This window comes from Hyperolius riggenbachi, chromosome 10, assembly GCF_040937935.1.
Source record: "Hyperolius riggenbachi isolate aHypRig1 chromosome 10, aHypRig1.pri, whole genome shotgun sequence".
Classification (NCBI taxonomy): domain Eukaryota; kingdom Metazoa; phylum Chordata; class Amphibia; order Anura; family Hyperoliidae; genus Hyperolius; species Hyperolius riggenbachi.
Window position 1 is genome coordinate 289226715 of NC_090655.1, and position 22293 is coordinate 289249007.

The 22293-nt window shown below is 44.7% G+C and overlaps 2 protein-coding genes across 2 annotated transcripts in view; both read right to left on the minus strand.

Moving 5' to 3' along the window:
* LOC137535572 (zinc finger protein 605-like) overlaps positions 1 to 22218 on the minus strand; it is a 67945-nt gene extending 45727 nt beyond the window's left edge. The window contains exon 1 of the mRNA XM_068257422.1: positions 22141 to 22218. The gene's annotated coding sequence lies outside the window, so the exon portion shown is untranslated. The remainder of the gene's footprint in view (positions 1 to 22140) is intronic.
* Positions 14819 to 22293, minus strand: part of LOC137535589 (zinc finger protein 585A-like) — a 65366-nt gene continuing 57891 nt past the window's right edge. Inside the window, exon 5 of the mRNA XM_068257440.1 lies at positions 14819 to 16237. Within this exon, the coding sequence (XP_068113541.1) occupies positions 15531 to 16237 (707 nt within the window). The 3' untranslated portion in view covers positions 14819 to 15530. The remainder of the gene's footprint in view (positions 16238 to 22293) is intronic.

Sequence of the window (22293 nt, forward strand, 5' to 3'; positions counted from 1 at the left end):
AGGCATTGGGGTGTCTATAACAGTGACTGTAACACATATAACAATAACCTGTCCTCTCCACTCCAGAATTCCTGTATCTCACCTCCAGCCCAAACACCTGTATCCAATCATCTCCTAATTTACATTTGGGGTGCAGCACTGAGGCATTGGGGTGTCTATAGCAGTGATTGTAATACATAACAATAACCTGTCCCCCTCTCCACCCCAGAATTCCTGCATCTCACCTCCAGCCCAAACACCTGCATCCAATCATCTCCTAATTTACATTTGGGGTGCAGCACTGAGGCATTGGGGTGTCTATAACAGTGACTGTAACACATATAACAATAACCTGTCCTCTCCACTCCAGAATTCCTGTATCTCACCTCAACCCCAAACACCTGTATCCAATCATCTCCTAATTTACATTTGGGGTGCAGCACTGAGGCATTGGGGTGTCTATAACAGTGACTGTAACACATATAACAATAACCTGTCCTCTCCACCCCAGAATTCCTGTATCTCACCCCAACCCCAAACACCTGTATCCAATCATCTCCTAATTTACATTTGGGGTGCAGCACTGAGGCATTGGGGTGTCTATAGCAGTGACTGTAACACATATAACAATAACATGTCCCCCTCTCCACCCCAGAATTCCTGTATCTCACCTCCAGCCCAAACACCTGTATCCAATCATCTCCTAATTTACATCTGGGGTACAGCACTGCAGTGTTCTCCCCAGAATCTTTTTCCAGCCGGGTGGCATGAAATAGTAGCCGGGTGGCATGAAAAAGTAGCCGGGCAACTCTGCTTACAGCATAGGAGGAGGTGAGCCGATGACAGCCGGGTGGTCACCAAATCTAGCCGGGTGGAGCACCCGGCTAAAAGAGCCTGGGGAGAACACTGCACTGGGGCATGGGGGTGTGTCTGCATTATTTAAGCTGGAGTATTATATAACTAGTGATGGACGGACATGGACAACTATCATTTGTGGAACATTTGCGTACAAATTTGTAAACCAATGTTTGTGGTGAGCTCCATTGGCTTTAATGGCAGGCAAACTTTTAAAACCTTCAGGGTATCTCTACACCCACAATTGCTTTAAAAAGGTGTACAAAGTGTCCAAAACCCCAGACAGTAACATGGCAAAGCGGGATCAATGGCAAAACAGTCCTCAGAAAAGATGTATTTTACACAGAGCATTTATTTTCATATGTAAATGCAAACAAATAGGCATACAGTTTCTAAATGTCATGAGCAATACCACAGATCTCCTGCTGGTGGCAGCACTTGCATGAACTATTATGGACATCCACTGCCCACTAGCAGAAGGCCCCCTTCAGTCTTTGGACAGTGCTGTAGTTCTTCAGTCCACCTGCAGGTGTTACGAGGAGTTCCAATGAATATGCAGATCAAGTCACCTGACAGATTGGGCTGCCTATTTAAAGTGACCCCGAGATAAGAGTGATGTGGAGGCTGCCTTATTTATTTCCTTTTAAACAATACTGGTTGCCTGGCAGCCCTGCTGGTCTATTTGGCTGCAGTAGTGTCAGGAGCACACTCCAGAAACAAGCAGGCAGCTAATCTTATCAGATCTGACAATAATGTCAGAAACACCTGATCTGATGCATGCTTGTTCCAGGGCTATGGCAAAGCGTATTAGAGGCAGAGGATCAGCAGGATAGCCAGGCAACTAGTATTGCTTAAAAGGAAATAAATATGGCAGCCTCCATATGCCTCTCCCGTCGGGTTCACTTGATTCACCTGATTTCTTACTCTAGTAAGACAAAAGAAAAAAAGACAACCGAGAGCCCAATATAGTGTAGTATATTAGAAGGTATATGAAGTATCAGTGGAGAGGATACTCACAAGTCAGGGTCACCCAACCACTGTACAGGCCAGTGGGGAGATTAGACCCGCCCCCACCCGGGTTATAAAGTCTCTCTCTGTAGTACTGAGAGGCAGAGGCGGGACAAGGTCCTCCAGCACCCAAGGCTGAGACACCAAAGTGCGCCCCCCCATCCCTCCCACCCCAGCCACCACACACTGATTGCTATTACACTAAGAGGGCCACAGGGCCCACAACCTCCCCAACACCTTAATATCTAGTTATCTGGCTTGCAGTCACTGCCATGTATCCTCTTTTCTTATTTCTTTCTGCTTTAAACACAATTAGGAATGACAGTTGAATGAATTCTGCGCCCACTCCTACACTGCGCCCTGAGGCTGGAGCCTCTCCGGCCTATGCCTCGGCCCGGCCCTGCTGAGAGGGGTGACAACCCTTCATCAAAGGTGGACAATCAGAAATACAACCAGTGATAGAACAGAGATGCCAACCAGCATTGTGATAGTCATAGTGATGGACTTACCTAATTCAGCAAGACTTGAATTTTTCCTTAATGCAGTTTATTGCACACACTCTAAGAGGAGATAGCCATGGGTACACATAGTACTAAGCTTAGTTATAATGTGCTGTGTGAGGCAGGATTAGCAGTCACATGCAGCCATGGCTCTCCAGAACAGCAAGTAAAAGCCCCAACACTTATCTGCCTGAACAAATGCTCTGATTCCTCAGAATCTGTGCATCAGAATAACATATGAGAAAGCTGCATTGCCCGAGATCTTAATCAGGAGGCTCCGCCTACCACAAGGTCACAAATACTATAAATATCAGCTTACTAAGGTAGAGGATGCACCTGTGCTGACTTGTTTGTTTACTAGCATATTTATGCCCGATGGACATTGCGCAGGTTGCAGGATAGACTTGCCCATAGCTGTGCTTGTGGATTGTCCCACGTCAGGTGTCCTCTCTGAAAGGCCATTCAGTGCAGCTGGAGGGATTGTAGCTGATACACAAAGTCGCCCAGCTCACAGCAGTTGGACTATTTAACATTGATAAGAATGGACGAGGCATGGATGTCACAGGGTTACAGCACGGACATGTAATTCCCATTCCTCATACGCAGCCTTAGCTATCCTCCACCCCCACCAAGTGCAAAATATGCTACTACTTCACTTTCGTTCACACTATTTATTATTATTAATCTGGCCCATGCCACTTAAATCAGGCCTCTCAGACACTGGCTGCACACAGTAATTTCAGGCGGATAAGCATGGAAGCCATTCTAAAGACCTTAAAGGGGCACTACGGCGAAAAATTGAAAATATGTGCAAACAAACAAATAAAAAGTATGTTTTTTCCAGAGTAAAATGAGCCATAAATTACTTTTCTCCTATGTTGATGTCACTTACAGTAGGTAGTGGAAATCTGACAGAAGCGACTGGTTTTGGACTAGTCCATCTCTTCATAGGGGATTCTCAGCAAGGCTTTTATACTTTATACAGATATCCCCTAAAAAGGATTTTAACAATGATGCTGGCCAGCTTTTCTGCTCCCTACACAGGTGTTTGGTAGCTGGACAGAGCAACTGCCGTTCACTAAGTGCTTTTGAAAATAAATAAATCCCTGAAAATCTCCTATGAAGAGATGGACTAGTCCTAAACTTTTCGCTTCTGTCAGATTTCTACTACCTACTGTAAGTGACAGCAACATATATATACGTATATGTTTGCACATATTTGAAATCGTACAATTTTTCGCCATAGTGCCCCTTTAACATGAAAAATCTAGTGTCACAGGCTGTGCAGACAGATTGCTGACAGTCTGACACAGACAAGCAGATAAACAGGTTTGCAGTAATGTACTGAAGACCAGACACTTAGTTAGGTGAAATGATTGTTTATTTACAGTTAGTGCACAGAAATCCCAGCAAGCCCCACACCACAACACCAGCAAACAGCAATCCTAACTAACTATAAACAAGGGAACAGCAAGCACAAATATATACAGCAACCAAACCAGTCCCCTAACTGCTGGAGAAATTATTCTCACGTGGGTACCCCACTGTACATACTATGGGAATACCCCACTGTACATACTATGGGAATACCCCACTGTAAATACTATGAGAATACCCCACTGTACATAATATGGGAATACCTCACTGTACATACTATGGGAATACCCCACTGATGCTATGCGGATACCCCACTGATACTATGGGAATACCCCACTGTACATACTATGGGAATACCCCACTGTACATACTATGGGAATACCCCACTGTACATACTATGGGAATACCCCACTGATGCTATGGGAATACCCACTGTACATACTATGGGAATACCCCACTGTACATACTATGGGAATACCCCACTGATGCTATGGGAATACCCCACGGTACATACTATGGGAATACCCCACTGTACATACTATGGGAATACCCCACTGATACTATGGGAATACCCCACTGTACATACTATGGGAATACCCCACTGTACATACTATGGGAATACCCCACTGTACATACTATGTGAATACCTCACTGTACATATTATGGGAATACCCCACTGATGCTATGGGAATACCCCACTGTACATACTATGAGAATACCCCACTGATGCTATGGGAATACCCCACTGATACTATGGGAATACCCCACTGTACATACTATGGGAATACCCCACTGATACTATGGGAATACCCCACTGATACTATGGGAATACCCCACTGATGCTATGGGAATACCCCACTGATACTATGGGAATACCCCACTGTACGTACTATGGGAATACCCCACTGATGCTATGGGAATACCCCACTGTAACTATGGGAATACCCCACTGTACATACTATGGGAATACCCCACTGTACATACTATGGGAATACCCCACTGATGCTATGGGAATACCCCACTGTACATACTATGGGAATACCCCACTGATACTATAAGAATACCCCACTGTACATACTATGGGAATACCCCACTGTACATACTATGGGAATACCCCACTGATGCTATGGGAATACCCACTGTACATACTATGGGAATACCCCACTGTACATACTATGGGAATACCCCACTGATGCTATGGGAATACCCCACGGTACATACTATGGGAATACCCCACTGTACATACTATGGGAATACCCCACTGATGCTATGGGAATACCCCACTGTACATACTATGGGAATACCCCACTGATACTATGGGAATACCCCACTGTACATACTATGGGAATACCCCACTGTACATACTATGGGAATACCCCACTGATGCTATGGGAATACCCACTGTACATACTATGGGAATACCCCACTGTACATACTATGGGAATACCCCACTGATGCTATGGGAATACCCCACGGTACATACTATGGGAATACCCCACTGTACATACTATGGGAATACCCCACTGATGCTATGGGAATACCCCACTGATACTATGGGAATACCCCACTGTACATACTATGGGAATACCCCACTGATGCTATGGGAATACCCCACTGATGCTATGGGAATACCCCACTGATGCTATGGGAATACCCCACTGTACATACTATGGGAATACCCCACTGATACTATGGGAATACCCCACTGATGCTATGGGAATACCCCACTGATGCTATGGGAATACCCCACTGATGCTATGGGAATACCCCACTGATGCTATGGGAATACCCCACTGATACTATGGGAATACCCCACTGTACATACTATGGGAATACCCCACTGTACATACTATGGAATACTCCACTGTACATACTATGGGAATACCCCACTGTACATGCTATGGGAATACCCCACTGCACATGCTTTGGGAATACCCCACTGTACATACTATGGGAATACCCCACTGATACTATGGGAATACCCCACTGTACATACTATGGGAATACCCCACTGTACATACTATGGGAATACCCCACTGTACATACTATGGGAATACCCCACTGTACATACTATGGGAATACCCCACTGTACATACTATGGGAATACCCCACTGTACATACTATGGGAATACCCCACTGTACATACTATGGGAATACCCCACTGTACATACTATGGGAATACCCCACTGTACATACTATAGGAATACCCCACTGTACGTACTATGGGAATACCCCACTGATGCTATGGGAATACCCCACTGTAACTATGGGAATACCCCACTGTACATACTATGGGAATACCCCACTGATGCTATGGGAATACCCCACTGATACTATGGGAATACCCCACTGTACATACTATGGGAATACCCCACTGATACTATGGGAATACCCCACTGATACTATGGGAATACCCCACTGATGCTATGGGAATACCCCACTGATGCTATGGGAATACCCCACTGTACATACTATGGGAATACCCCACTGATACTATGGGAATACCCCACTGATGCTATGGGAATACCCCACTGATGCTATGGGAATACCCCACTGATGCTATGGGAATACCCCACTGATACTATGGGAATACCCCACTGTACATACTATGGGAATACCCCACTGTACATACTATGGAATACCCCACTGTACATACTATGGGAATACCCCACTGTACATGCTATGGGAATACCCCACTGCACATGCTTTGGGAATACCCCACTGTACATACTATGGGAATACCCCACTGATACTATGGGAATACCCCACTGTACATACTATGGGAATACCTCACTGTACATACTATGGGAATACCCCACTGTACATACTATGGGAATACCCCACTGTACATACTATGGGAATACCCCACTGTACATACTATGGGAATACCCCACTGTACATACTATGGGAATACCCCACTGTACATACTATGGGAATACCCCACTGTACATACTATGGGAATACCCCACTGTACATACTATGGGAATACCCCACTGATGCTATGGGAATACCCCACTGTAACTATGGGAATACCCCACTGTACATACTATGGGAATACCCCACTGATGCTATGGGAATACCCCACTGTAACTATGGGAATACCCCACTGTACATACTATGGGAATACCCCACTGATACTATGGGAATACCCCACTGTACATACTATGGGAATACCCCACTGATACTATGGGAATACCCCACTGATGCTATGGGAATACCCCACTGATGCTATGGGAATACCCCACTGTACATACTATGGGAATACCCCACTGATGCTATGGGAATACCCCACTGTAACTATGGGAATACCCCACTGATGCTATGGGAATACCCCACTGATGCTATGGGAATACCCCACTGTACATACTATGGGAATACCCCACTGTACATACTATGGGAATACCCCACTGTACATGCTATGGGAATACCCCACTGCACATGCTTTGGGAATACCCCACTGTACATACTATGGGAATACCCCACTGATACTATGGGAATACCCCACTGTACATACTATGGGAATACCTCACTGTACATACTATGGGAATACCCCACTGTACATACTATGGGAATACCCCACTGTACATACTATGGGAATACCCCACTGTACATACTATGGGAATACCCCACTGTACATACTATGGGAATACCCCACTGTACATACTATGGGAATACCCCACTGTACATACTATGGGAATACCCCACTGTACATACTATGGGAATACCCCACTGATGCTATGGGAATACCCCACTGTAACTATGGGAATACCCCACTGTACATACTATGGGAATACCCCACTGATGCTATGGGAATACCCCACTGTAACTATGGGAATACCCCACTGTACATACTATGGGAATACCCCACTGATACTATGGGAATACCCCACTGTACATACTATGGGAATACCCCACTGATACTATGGGAATACCCCACTGATGCTATGGGAATACCCCACTGATGCTATGGGAATACCCCACTGTACATACTATGGGAATACCCCACTGATGCTATGGGAATACCCCACTGTAACTATGGGAATACCCCACTGATGCTATGGGAATACCCCACTGATGCTATGGGAATACCCCACTGTACATACTATGGGAATACCCCACTGATACTATGGGAATACCCCACTGATGCTATGGGAATACCCCACTGATGCTATGGGAATACCCCACTGATGCTATGGGAATACCCCACTGATACTATGGGAATACCCCACTGTACATACTATGGGAATACCCCACTGTACATACTATGGAATACCCCACTGTACATACTATGGGAATACCCCACTGTACATGCTATGGGAATACCCCACTGCACATGCTTTGGGAATACCCCACTGTACATACTATGGGAATACCCCACTGATACTATGGGAATACCCCACTGTACATACTATGGGAATACCCCACTGCACATACTATGGGAATACCCCACTGTACATACTATGGGAATACCCCACTGTACATACTATGGGAATACCCCACTGTACATACTATGGGAATACCCCACTGTACATACTATGGGAATACCCCACTGTACATACTATGGGAATACCCCACTGTACATACTATGGGAATACCCCACTGTACGTACTATGGGAATACCCCACTGATGCTATGGGAATACCCCACTGTAACTATGGGAATACCCCACTGTACATACTATGGGAATACCCCACTGATGCTATGGGAATACCCCACTGTACATACTATGGGAATACCCCACTGATGCTATGGGAATACCCCACTGATGCTATGGGAATACCCCACTGATGCTATGGGAATACCCCACTGATACTATGGGAATACCCCACTGTACATACTATGGGAATACCCCACTGTACATACTATGGAATACCCCACTGTACATACTATGGGAATACCCCACTGTACATGCTATGGGAATACCCCACTGCACATGCTTTGGGAATACCCCACTGTACATACTATGGGAATACCCCACTGATACTATGGGAATACCCCACTGTACATACTATGGGAATACCCCACTGCACATACTATGGGAATACCCCACTGTACATACTATGGGAATACCCCACTGTACATACTATGGGAATACCCCACTGTACATACTATGGGAATACCCCACTGTACATACTATGGGAATACCCCACTGTACATACTATGGGAATACCCCACTGTACATACTATGGGAATACCCCACTGTACGTACTATGGGAATACCCCACTGATGCTATGGGAATACCCCACTGTAACTATGGGAATACCCCACTGTACATACTATGGGAATACCCCACTGATGCTATGGGAATACCCCACTGTACATACTATGGGAATACCCCACTGATACTATGGGAATACCCCACTGTACATACTATGGGAATACCCCACTGCACATACTATGGGAATACCCCACTGTACATACTATGGGAATACCCCACTGTACATACTATGGGAATACCCCACTGTACATACTATGGGAATACCCCACTGTACATACTATGGGAATACCCCACTGTACATACTATGGGAATACCCCACTGTACATACTATGGGAATACCCCACTGTACGTACTATGGGAATACCCCACTGATGCTATGGGAATACCCCACTGTAACTATGGGAATACCCCACTGTACATACTATGGGAATACCCCACTGATGCTATGGGAATACCCCACTGTACATACTATGGGAATACCCCACTGATACTATGGGAATACCCCACTGTACATACTATGGGAATACCCCACTGTACATACTATGGGAATACCCCACTGTACATACTATGGGAATACCCCACTGTACATACTATGGGAATACCCCACTGTACATACTATGGGAATACCCCACTGTACATACTATGGGAATACCCCACTGTACATACTATGGGAATACCCCACTGTACATACTATGGGAATACCCCACTGTACGTACTATGGGAATACCCCACCGTACATACTATGGGAATACCCCACTGATACTATGGGAATACCCCACTGTACATACTATGGGAATATCCCACTGTACATACTATGGGAATACCCCACAGTACATACTATGGGAATACCCCACTGTACATACTATGGGAATACCCCACTGTACATACTATGGGAATACCCCACTGATGCTATGGGAATACCCCACTGTACATACTATGGGAATACCCCACTGCACATACTATGGGAATACCCCACTGATGCTATGGGAATACCCCACTGTACATACTATGGGAATACCCCACTGATACTATGGGAATACCCCACTGTACATACTATGGGAATATCCCACTGTACATACTATGGGAATACCCCACAGTACATACTATGGGAATACCCCACTGTACATACTATGGGAATACCCCACTGTACATACTATGGGAATACCCCACTGATGCTATGGGAATACCCCACTGTACATACTATGGGAATACCCCACTGCACATACTATGGGAATACCCCACTGATGCTATGGGAATACCCCACTGATACTATGGGAATACCCCACTGTACATACTATGGGAATACCCCACTGCACATACTATGGGAATACCCCACTGATGCTATGGGAATACCCCACTGATACTATGGGAATACCCCACTGTACATACTATGGGAATATCCCACTGTACATACTATGGGAATACCCCACTGTACGTACTATGGGAATACCCCACTGATGCTATGGGAATACCCCACTGATACTATGGGAATACCCCACTGTACATACTATGGGAATACCTCACTGTACATACTATGGGAATACCCCACTGATGCTATGGGAATACCCCACTGATACTATGGGAATACCCCACTGTACATACTATGGGAATACCCCACTGTACATACTATGGGAATACCCCACTGATGCTATGGGAATACCCCACTGATACTATGGGAATACCCCACTGTACATACTATGGGAATACCCCACTGTACATACTATGGGAATACCCCACTGATGCTATGGGAATACCCCACTGTACATACTATGGGAATACCCCACTGATACTATGGGAATACCCCACTGATGCTATGGGAATACCCCACTGATACTATGGGAATACCCCACTGTACATACTATGGGAATACCTCACTGTACATACTATGGGAATACCCCACTGATGCTATGGGAATACCCCACTGATACTATGGGAATACCCCACTGTACATACTATGGGAATACCCCACTGTACATACTATGGGAATACCCCACTGATGCTATGGGAATACCCCACTGATACTATGGGAATACCCCACTGTACATACTATGGGAATACCCCACTGTACATACTATGGGAATACCCCACTGCACATACTATGGGAATACCCCACTGCACATACTATGGGAATACCCCACTGATGCTATGGGAATGTCCCACAGTCACCCCTTACTGGGATGCAGTAGCAAAACTCATGTGTAAAGTAGAAGGTTTTGAGTATGCCTACCTCCCCCTCATTTTTTTTTCTACTAGGAGTAGATCAACTTCCAAACCAGCTATGACTGGTGGCCACACATGTTATTTGTGCAGCTAGACACTTGCTGCCTTGTACATCTAGCAGAAAATAAAAACAAATTTTCAAAATTACAAGGGCCAGAGGGCGCTGCCTAAATAACTGATTTAAATACAGAGATGTTGCTGTATGTTAAAGCCCCTTGCTGCGACCTACTCAGGTGGGGTTAACCCCCATTCCCCACCATACACAGAGAATGGATATTAGAATATCTTGAGAGGTGCGCTGGACAAATTAAATCTCACTCTATTAGATTATACTATCTTGCTTTATTTTTATATATATATATATATATATATAAATATATATATATATATATATAAACACACATCTATCAGAAGGGTGTATATAAGGTAATTTACCGAATAGCGCTCAACACATCCACATCACCACACTAGAGCGTACTGGTTCCCTTTAAAAATTGATATAAATTTTCTACTATTAAAAAATCAAAAATATCAAAAAATAAACAGGAATAAAAATCGTATATAAAATAAGGAATATAAAAAAAAGTTGAGAATCCAAAGGGATAGGGCTATGGTGCTTAAGACAGGGTTATAGCAATGCCCTGGTTTCCAGTGTTTGCACATACAAGAGTCCAAATCCTTATTATAAGTCCTCAGTCTAATCACGATATACTGTATCACTGTTCCAATAAGCAATACACTCCTTCGCATAGAATCCTTGTGTACAATCCGGCAGCAGCTAGAAACACTTATATCGCTATCTCACCTCCTATGGCGTATCCCAACGGATAGTTGCAGTGTCCCAGCTCCACACGGAATGATAAGCAGGCCGTCCGCTTCAGGAGATTAATCCAGGTGAGCGTACAATGGGATCAGCAGCGGTATGCCGTCTCTCACCGCCGCCTCTCACTCCGGTATCAACTTCCTGTTCTCTGCTCCTTGGTGATGACGTCACTTCCTCCAGTGCGTCTCTCCTACGCTGCTCAGGCTACTTCCCTGCGTTCCACCTAGCCGGTACTGCACTGTACACTCTCCTCAGGCAGATGGGCAGACGAAAGTGCGCTGACTGGTAGATAAGATGGGGGCGCCCCTTCACCTCTACTGCAGTGTAAATTTGATTGACATGTTTCAACGGTAGCGACCGTCTTCATCAGAATCTTAGGAGCCATTGAATCAGTTATCTTTTTATAACAGCTGACATTCGAATCACAGCTCCTCTCCTTCTTCTCCATTAAAGGGATAGTTCTGCTGATGACTTCACATATTCCGAAACTTGAGGGACATGCAACTAGGTACATATTGGAGTTTACTTTTGCAGTCTGTACCCTAGCTGTACCCCTAGGGCATACACATTAGGAACACAGTATGCTACTGCAAATATCTCAAAACATCTCAACCTCATGTATTAAATTAATAGTTAAATAAACTGCATCAGGGAACCAGTCGTCTTACAGGGAACCAGAATGCTCACTCATGCAACACTCCATACCTACTTCATAAATCCAAACAGCTCCATCTCCTCATTCAATCCCTTTGGAGCAAGGCTATCTAAATTAAAAATCCATCTGCTTTCCTGTCTTGACATTTTGGCGAGCTAATCACCACCCCTTATGTCCCTATGTACCACCTCCCACCCAAAATAAATCACATCCCTTACACAGCCATAGTGGTGACTTTCAAAATGTTTGGAGAGTGGGTGTCCTTGCCACCCCTTCCCAATATTATTTAAATGCTCCCCAATCCTGCTGGATAAGGATCTTTTGGTACGTCCCACATATATCTTTCCACAAGGGCATATCAGACAATAAATGACACCCCTAGTGTCACATGTAATCAATTCTCTAATTTTGAAGGTCTCTTTACCCCCCCCTAACCTCAGTTATTTTCTTATAACCTTTCGTCTTTCTACAACTAACACACCTCCCACACCTTACAAATCCCCCCCCCCATCTCCCCCCTTAGATCTATGAATATAGTCACCAGCTGCCAATGCCACCCTTAGGCCCACATTCTGGGATTTCCTATAAGAGATAGCTGGGTTGGTTGGCAGGATCCCATTTAAAACCGTATCCTCTCTTAAAATAGGCCAGTGTTTGGCAATAATATTGCGCACCACTCGACTGCGTGGGCCATATCTCAGACTCATCTTTAAGGAGTGGTCCTGCAGGTCCCCAACCCTCCTTTTACATAATAAATCTCTTCTATTCATCCCCTCTACCTCCACCTTTAGATCTGAGTATTTATATAGAGAATGATTGCTTAAAAACACGCATGTTTGTAAAACCCACGGATGTTAACAGTTATATCCTAACTACTAGCTGCCCTTTACCTAGGTGGCTTGACAACATCCCAAAAGGCCAATTTGTACGCATGAAACGTAATTGTACAGAGGATACCCAATACCACATAGAAGTATACACCTTGGAAGTTAGATTTAGGGAAAAGGGATACACTGAGGAGATTATAGAGGAAGCCAAGGTGGAGGTAGAGGGGAAGAATAGAAGAGATTTATTATGTAAAAGGAGGGTTGGGGGCCCGCAGGACCACTCCTTAAAGATGAGTCTGAGATATGGCCCACGCAGTCGAGGGGTGCGCAATATTATTGCCAAACACTGGCCTATTTTAAGAGAGGATACGGTTTTAAATGGGATCCTGCCAACCAACCCAGCTATCTCTTATAGGAAATCCCAGAATGTGGGCCTAAGGGTGGCATTGGCAGCTGGTGACTATATTCATAGATCTAAGGGGGGAGATGGGGGGGGGGGATTTGTAAGGTGTGGGAGGTGTGTTAGTTGTAGAAAGACGAAAGGTTATAAGAAAATAACTGAGGTTAGGGGGGGGGGTAAAGAGACCTTCAAAATTAGAGAATTGATTACATGTGACACTAGGGGTGTCATTTATTGTCTGATATGCCCTTGTGGAAAGATATATGTGGGACGTACCAAAAGATCCTTATCCAGCAGGATTGGGGAGCATTTAAATAATATTGGGAAGGGGTGGCAAGGACACCCACTCTCCAAACATTTTGAAAGTCACCACAATGGCTGTGTAAGGGATGTGATTTATTTTGGGTGGGAGGTGGTACATAGGGACATAAGGGGTGGTGATTAGCTCGCCAAAATGTCAAGACAGGAAAGCAGATGGATTTTTAATTTAGATAGCCTTGCTCCAAAGGGATTGAATGAGGAGATGGAGCTGTTTGGATTTATGAAGTAGGTATGGAGTGTTGCATGAGTGAGCATTCTGGTTCCCTGTAAGACGACTGGTTCCCTGATGCAGTTTATTTAACTATTAATTTAATACATACATAAATGGCAGATGAAATTCAATGTTGAAAAATGTAAAGTCATGCATTTTGGTCATACCAATGGTCTAGCACCATACAAAATAAAAGGGAGACAGTTGGGGACATCAAACTTGGAGAAGGACTTAGGAGTACTCATCATCGACAACAAGTTAAATAATCGTACTCAATGCCAAGCAGCTGCAGCTAAAGCTAACACAATTTTGGGATGCATTAAAAGGGAAATAAAAACTCGAGATGCGAGCATAATATTGCCCCTGTTTAACTCTCTAGTAAGGCCACATCTGGAATATGGAATTCAGTTCTGGGCACCACATTACAAAAAAGATATTGCAGTTTTAGAGCAGGTGCAGAGACGAGCAACAAAATTGATACGTAGGATGGAAGGTCTCACTTACCAAGAAAGGTTAGATAAACTGGGTTTATTTAGTCTAGAGAAAAGACGCCTTAGAGGAGATCTAATTAACATGTATAAATACATCAGAGGGCAATATAATAGCTTGGTGGATGAGCTTTTTGTCCCTAGGCCTTCTCAAAGGACTAGAGGACATGATCTGCGCAAGGAGGAAAAACGGGAGTGGTGGAAGTTTGGATCCATATCTGCTCGAGGTTCGTTAGGAATGGATTACCGCTGAATGTGAGACATACAACCTTATAATGTGGGATGCTGGCAGCTGGTAAGCCCCTCTTACTCTTTTCTGGTGACGGTTGGCCACGAGACCATGTGATGTTGGAATATATAACCGCGGTGAAGTGTTATTGACTATATTTATTCCTCTATGATCTGCGCTGACTTCTCAATACTAATATTGGAAAATAACTTCTAGCCAAACCATTTCCCACACGCAGTGCAGTAATAGAGTTTCTACCCAGTGATGAGAGAGGGATGAGCGGAACTGAACAAGCCTGTTATTGGCTGCTGCACTCCCCTCTCCATCCTCCCTACTGCCTGCTATGCTGGGGAGATGGAGAGCAGTATGCTGTGACCGCTTCAGGTTTACTGGAGGCAAAGCTATGTTTCACTGACCCTTACTTACCACTAGTGTGAGATCTCTTATGTCTGACCAGGTTTGGTTTCTGTGCAAAACATTTCCCACACTCAGCACATGAAAATGGCTTCTCACCAGTGTGAGATCTCTCATGTATAACAAGCTGAGATTTCTGTATAAAACATTTCCCACACTCTGCACATGAATATGGCTTCTGACCAGTGTGAGATCGTCCATGTACAACAAGGCTTGATTTCTGTATAAAACATTTCCCACACTCGGTACATGAATAGAGCTTTTCACCAGTGTGAGATCTCACATGTATGACAAACTCTGATTTCTGTACAAAACATTTCCCACACTCAGCACATGAATATAGTTTCTCACCAGTGTGAGATCTCTCATGTCTGACAAGGGATTCTTTAGTTCCAAAACATTTCCCACACTTCACACATGGGGATGGTTTCTCATCAATGTGAGATCTCTCATGTGTGACAAGGTTTCTTTTAGTTCCAAAACATTTCCCACACTCAGCACATGGATATGGCTTCTCACCAGTGTGAGATCTCCCATGTACAACAAGGTTTGATTTCTGTAAAAAACATTTACCACACACAGCACATGAATAGGGCTTCTCACCAGTGTGAAATCTCTTATGTGCGACAAGATGTGATTTCTGTACAAAGCATTTCCCACACTCAGAACATGAATATGGCTTCTCACCAGTGTGAGATCTCTCGTGTATGACTTGAAGGTATTTCCGTGCAAAATATTTCCCACACTCAGCACATGAATAGGGCTTCTTACCAGAGTGAGATCCCTCATGTACAACAAGCTCTGTTTTAGACCCAAAGCATTTCCCACCCTCAGCACATGAATAGGGCTTCTTACCAGTGTGAATTCTCCCATGTGCAACAAGCTGCGATTTACGCCCAAAACATTTCCCACACTCAGCACATGAATATGGCTTCTCACCAGTGTGAGATCTCTCATGATTGACAAGATGTGATTTCCGTCCAAAACATTTTCCACACTCAGCACATGGATAGGGCTTCTCACCAGTGTGAGATCGCTTATGCATGACAAGGTATGATTTCTGAAAAAAACATTTCCCACACTCAACACATGAAAAGGGCTTCTCTCCAGTGTGAGATCTCTCATGTATGACAAGATGCGATTTCCATACAAAACATTTCCCACACGTTGAACAGGAATAAGACCCTCCAGCAGGGGGAGAGCTGTTGTGGGTATGAGGCCCCTCAGGGTTAGACAGGTGAGGGGAGACTGGGGGAATATTTGGGGTCACCAGGATATCTGCAGGAGACTCTTGTCCAGTGACATCATCATCCATTGTACAGTCTGTGGATGCAGAGAGACGAGTCTCTGAGAGGTTCCTGATGCCGGGACTCCGCGCTGCAAATAGAGAAACATCATAATTTCCTGTTTATGTAGATTAGCAATGGACCAGATGCAGCAGCTGAATAAATTTGCATAGAATTAGCATAGAATTTGCAACATTCTCAGAGATATTGGCATGTCACTGGACGGGCATGTCACTGATCAACACTATTTATCAGCCTGACATAGCTGACTAACAGCAGAAGGTTGTGCTCTTTACAGGCAGCCAATTAGAGATGACCCAAACCTGAAAGATTTTAGGAAAAAATTGAATAGAGCGATTTCTGTCTGAAATTGCAATCTTGATTCGATTCACGATTTCCTTCAAATCAAGCTTTGTTCCCCCTCTGTCCCCCCATCTCTCTTGTGCCCCCTTTGCCTCCTCTGGGTCTCTCTCTTGCCCCCTTTGCGTCTCTATGCCCGCTCTGTCTCTCTCTGTGCCCGCTCTGTGTCGGTCTGTCTCTGTGCCCCTCTTTGTCTCAGTGCTTGCTCTGTCCCCCAAGCTGCAGCAGTTCTGGACATCCCTTCCAGCACGAATCTAGCGATGCCTGGCTATCCGCTTCACCTCCTGCAGGCTCTAATGCACGGAATACTTCCTGTATGTCATGTGACATACAGGAACCCAGCATTTCCCAGAGGACGGACAGCGTTTCGACTCGTGTGGAGTGTATGTCCAACACTGCAGGCCGAAAGCGCCAGGACTTCAGGGAAGTTTGAAGCCACTTCTTCAAACTTTCCCCATGTGGAAATGATGTGATCGCGATAATTGCCGCGTTGACGATTCTGAAATTGTGATCTTGGTGATCGCGATTTTGGGTTAAATTCGATTTATCTTTCAGGCCTACTGAACAGTTCACCGGCGGACAGTTCCTGGCGAACATCAGCCATTCGCCCAGTCACTTTAATGCAAATGTTTTTGTCAAAACTTTTGCCCTAGCCTTTAACAGTTAAGTCAATGGCAGCCGGCTTTAGCAGTTAAAAGCAAAGCACCCGTACATGCTAGAAACACAGAATTTGCAGGAGGACAGTGGGAGAAAGAAGAAAAAAATTTTTTGGCATCACGAACCCCCCAGGGCGTCATCACCCCCACCAGGAGGGGGGGACCCCACATCAGTTTTTTTTTTTATTTCCCACACTCTGAATATATATATATATTATCTGTCATTTTACTGCATTTACATAGTGACTTATTTTCTCTAACATCAATTTCCTAAAAAAAACCAAAAAAAAAAAAAAACTACAAGGTCTTTTCAAATTTCCCCCCACTTTTTCCCACTGTCCTCATTAACATACCCTGAACGTTTGGTGTTTCTAGTATGTACAAGGGCTTTGCTATTAATCATTACACCTTTGTGGACTGGCCATCTAGCCCCTCCCCTTAAGGACCAGGCGAACTTGCATTGGGAAGGGGGGCATGTTGGGGGGGGGGGGTCAGGCAGCCGGATCCCCTCTGTGGCATGCTAGGCTGTGTCCCCCCATGGTGGCCAGGTGTGTCTCCTGTAGCCAGCAGCCTTCACTCCCCTTCCAGGCTCCAGCGATGAGCCACTGTGGACCCCTCCGCTCCGGCTGGCATCTCCGCTCCTACTGCCGCTCAGTTCCAGGTTGCGGCTTGATGACGTCAAAACGAGCGGGATGCGCCAATCGTCAGGGGAATGGCAGGGAGGTTCCCCCCCTACCGCCGCAGCTGTCACAGCGCTCACTATGATCCACCGGCTATCATAGTGATCACGTGATCAGAAGCCATACACAATGGCTGCTGATTACTGAGGGGAGATGTCAGCTGTCATATGACCACTTAATCTCCCCTCTCGGGTGCGCACGACTGTGTCAAGAGCGGTAACGGCGGTCGGCGTAAATCCTACGCACAAGTGGGGCGTAGGATCTAATAGGTGGTCCCCAAAAGGTTAAAGTATGTTTCAGCCACTTTCCCACACTTAGGACATGAACTTTAAAAATCGATTTTCTCAAATATTAAAAAGATATTTTTGAAAAACAAAGTTCCTCTTGTACCCAATCTTCTCCTAACCGCTAAATTTAACAGCTGCTAACATTTCTTTGAAAATAAAAGCTTTTGTGCAAAATACATATTTTTTTGGGTGACTATTTCACACCTGATCCTCCTCCGCCGTGCACTGCCTGGGTTTGGGGACACTTTCTACACTTTTTTAAAGAAATTGAGGCTGCAGAAATGCCCTGAAAGTTTTAGACGTTCACCTGCCCATTAAAGTCTATGGAGTTCGCTGCAAATGGTTGGTTTGGAAATTTTCACAAAAGTTTAGGAAAGCATGTGATGTTCGTCCATCGATACCGCCAATCACACGTCAATAACTTTGCCTTGCAAGGAGATTTTATGTGGCTTGAAATTAAGCCAATAAAAAGCATTTCATGACAGTTTGGTTATCTGCATATGATTTGCATTATATTTGCATACAAGTCAGAGTGATTTGCTAGTCACTGCCCCTCCCTACAGCTAAAGCATTGGCCACACATGGAAAGCAGTAAATTGTAGAGCTTGATGAGACAATGGCAGCAATGTGTTACTCCTGTGACAACAGACCTCTATGTACTTATAGCAAGAGATCTGTGTTATGTTTGTAGAGCAATGTGGTGTCACTTACACATTCTTATTACCATTGTATCCTCGTGTCACTCATATGCCCCTTGTAATGTCCCTTTACCTCTCTCTTGTCCCCAATTGTGCAAATAAAGATACTGTGACGTTACACAACACTAAATTATAGGAGCTGCGAGGTGGAGGAATTCTCCATTTATGTCATGGAGATCCCCAACCACTAATACTTCTGTAGCTGGATATACATAAAGGCCTCTTTCTCACCAGGACGTTGCGTTTCCGGGGATGTTATAGGGCGCATAACGCGCCCCTAACGCAACGCCTGGTGGTGTTCGAGGAGGACGCTACCTAGAGCTGCATTAAGCAGCTCTTGATGCGCCTTTTTTGTCTTATGCGCTGCGGAAACTACGTGATCGGAGCACTTCGCATCACGTGGTCCCGCCAGCCAATCAGCGGCCGCTCCAGGAAGTAAACACTGCAGTGCAGTAAATATTAAGTAGTCATGTGGCTGGCTACAACAGCGGACTCTCCCCGCCTCCTCTCCCACATTAAAAAAAAAAAACAACTTCCTGAGAATGTGCACAGAGTCTAATGCGGTTAAAGCCGTGTATAACGCCCAGCACGCTGCACTTTCCCACAACGTGCAGCGTTACCCTGTAACAGCAACGTGGGCACTGTGAACAGCCCATTGATTTTTCATTGCTGTGAGTTGGGCTGCATGACAGGCTGCACTAACGTGCGCCTGTAACGTCCCACTGTGAAAGCAGCCACATACATACATACTCCAATACATAAGTCACCCCCTACTGTGACCAATCTGTGTACAGTAATGTACAGTGACCATTATCAGCTTATTACAGGCCGGTAACACCAAGACACCCCTACTGTGACCAATCTGTGTACAGCAATGTACAGTGACCATTATCAGCTTATTACAGGCCAGTAACACTAAGTCACCCCTACTGTGACTAATCTGTGTACAGTAATGTACAGTGACCATTATCAGCTTATTACAGGCTGGTAACACTAAGTCACCCCCTACTGCGACCAATCTGTGTACAGTAATGCACAGTGACCATTATCAGCTTATTACAGGCCAGTAACACTAAGTCATCCCTACTGTGACCAATCTGTGTACAGTAATGTACAGTGACCATTATCAGCTTATTATAGGCCGGTAACACTAAGTCACCCTTACTGAGACCAATCTGTGTACAGTAATGTACAGTGACCATTATCTGCTTATTACAGGCCAGTAACACTAAGTCACCCCCTACTGTGACCAAACTGTGTTCAGTAATGTACAGTAAAAATTATCAGCTTATTACAGGCCAGTACCACTAAGTCACCCCAACTGTGACCAATCTGTATACAGTAATGTACAGCGACCATTATCAGCTTATTACAGGCCGGTAACACTAAGTCACTCCTGCTTTGACCAATCTGTGTACAGTAATGTACAGTGACTATTATCAGCTTATTACAAGCCAGTAACACTAAGTCACCCCTACTGTGACCAATCTGTGTACAGTAATGTACAGTGACTATTATCAGCTTATTACAGGCCAGTAACACTAAGTCACCCTTTACTGTGACCAATCTGTGTACAGTAATGTAGAGTGACCATTATCAGCTTATTACAGGCCGATAACACCAAGTCACCCCTACTGTGACCAATCTGTGTACAGTAATGTACAGTGACTATTATCAGCTTATTACAGGCCGGTAACACTAAGTCACCCCTACTGTGACCAAACTGTGTACAGTAATGTACAGTGACCATTATCAGCTTATTACAGGCCAGTAACACTAAGTCACCCCTACTGTGACCAATCTGTGTACAGTAATGTACAGTGACAATTATCAGCTTATTACAGGCCGGTAACACTAAGTCACCCCTACTGTGACCAAACTGTGTACAGTAATGTACAGTGACCATTATCAGCTTATTACAGGCCAGTAACACTAAGTCACCCCTACTGTGACCAATCTGTGTACAGTAATGTACAGTGACCATTATCAGCTTATTACAGGCCAGTAACACTAAGTCACCCCCTACCGTGATCAATCTGTGTACAGTAATGTACAGTGACCATTATCAACTTATTACAGGCCGGTAACACTAAGTCACCCCTACTGTGACCAATCTGTGTACAGTAATGTACAGTGACCATTATCAGCTTATTACAGGCCAGTAACACTAAGTCACCCCTACTGTGACCAATCTGTGTACAGTAATGTACAGTGACCATTATCAGCTTATTACAGGCCAGTAACACTAAGTCACCCCCTACCGTGATCAATCTGTGTACAGTAATGTACAGTGACCATTATCAGCTTATTACAGGCCGGAAACACTAAGTCACCCCTACTGTGACCAATCTGTGTACAGTAATGTACAGTGACCATTATCAGCTTATTACAGGCCGGTAACACTAAGTCACCCGTACTGTGACCAATCTGTGTACAGTAATGTACAGTGACCATTATCAGCTTATTACAGGCCAGTAACACTAAGTCACCCCTACTGTAACCAGTCTGTGTACAGTAATGTACAGTGACCATTATCCGCTTATTACAGACTAGTAACACTAAGTCACCCCCCCCCCCCCCCTGTGTATCTGTGTATGGTAAAGCAGCAATGATGAATATAAGGTAATTACTGTGTATTTTTCCTTACTTCTTTCTTTGTCTTTAAAAAGATCTTCCTCCTTAATTGTCACCATCATTATATCCTCCTTTTTACACTGCTGGCCACTGAAATCATAGGTGCCATCATCATCTTCTTCTTTAATTTTCACCATCATGTCACCCTCCTCCATAGACTGCTGAT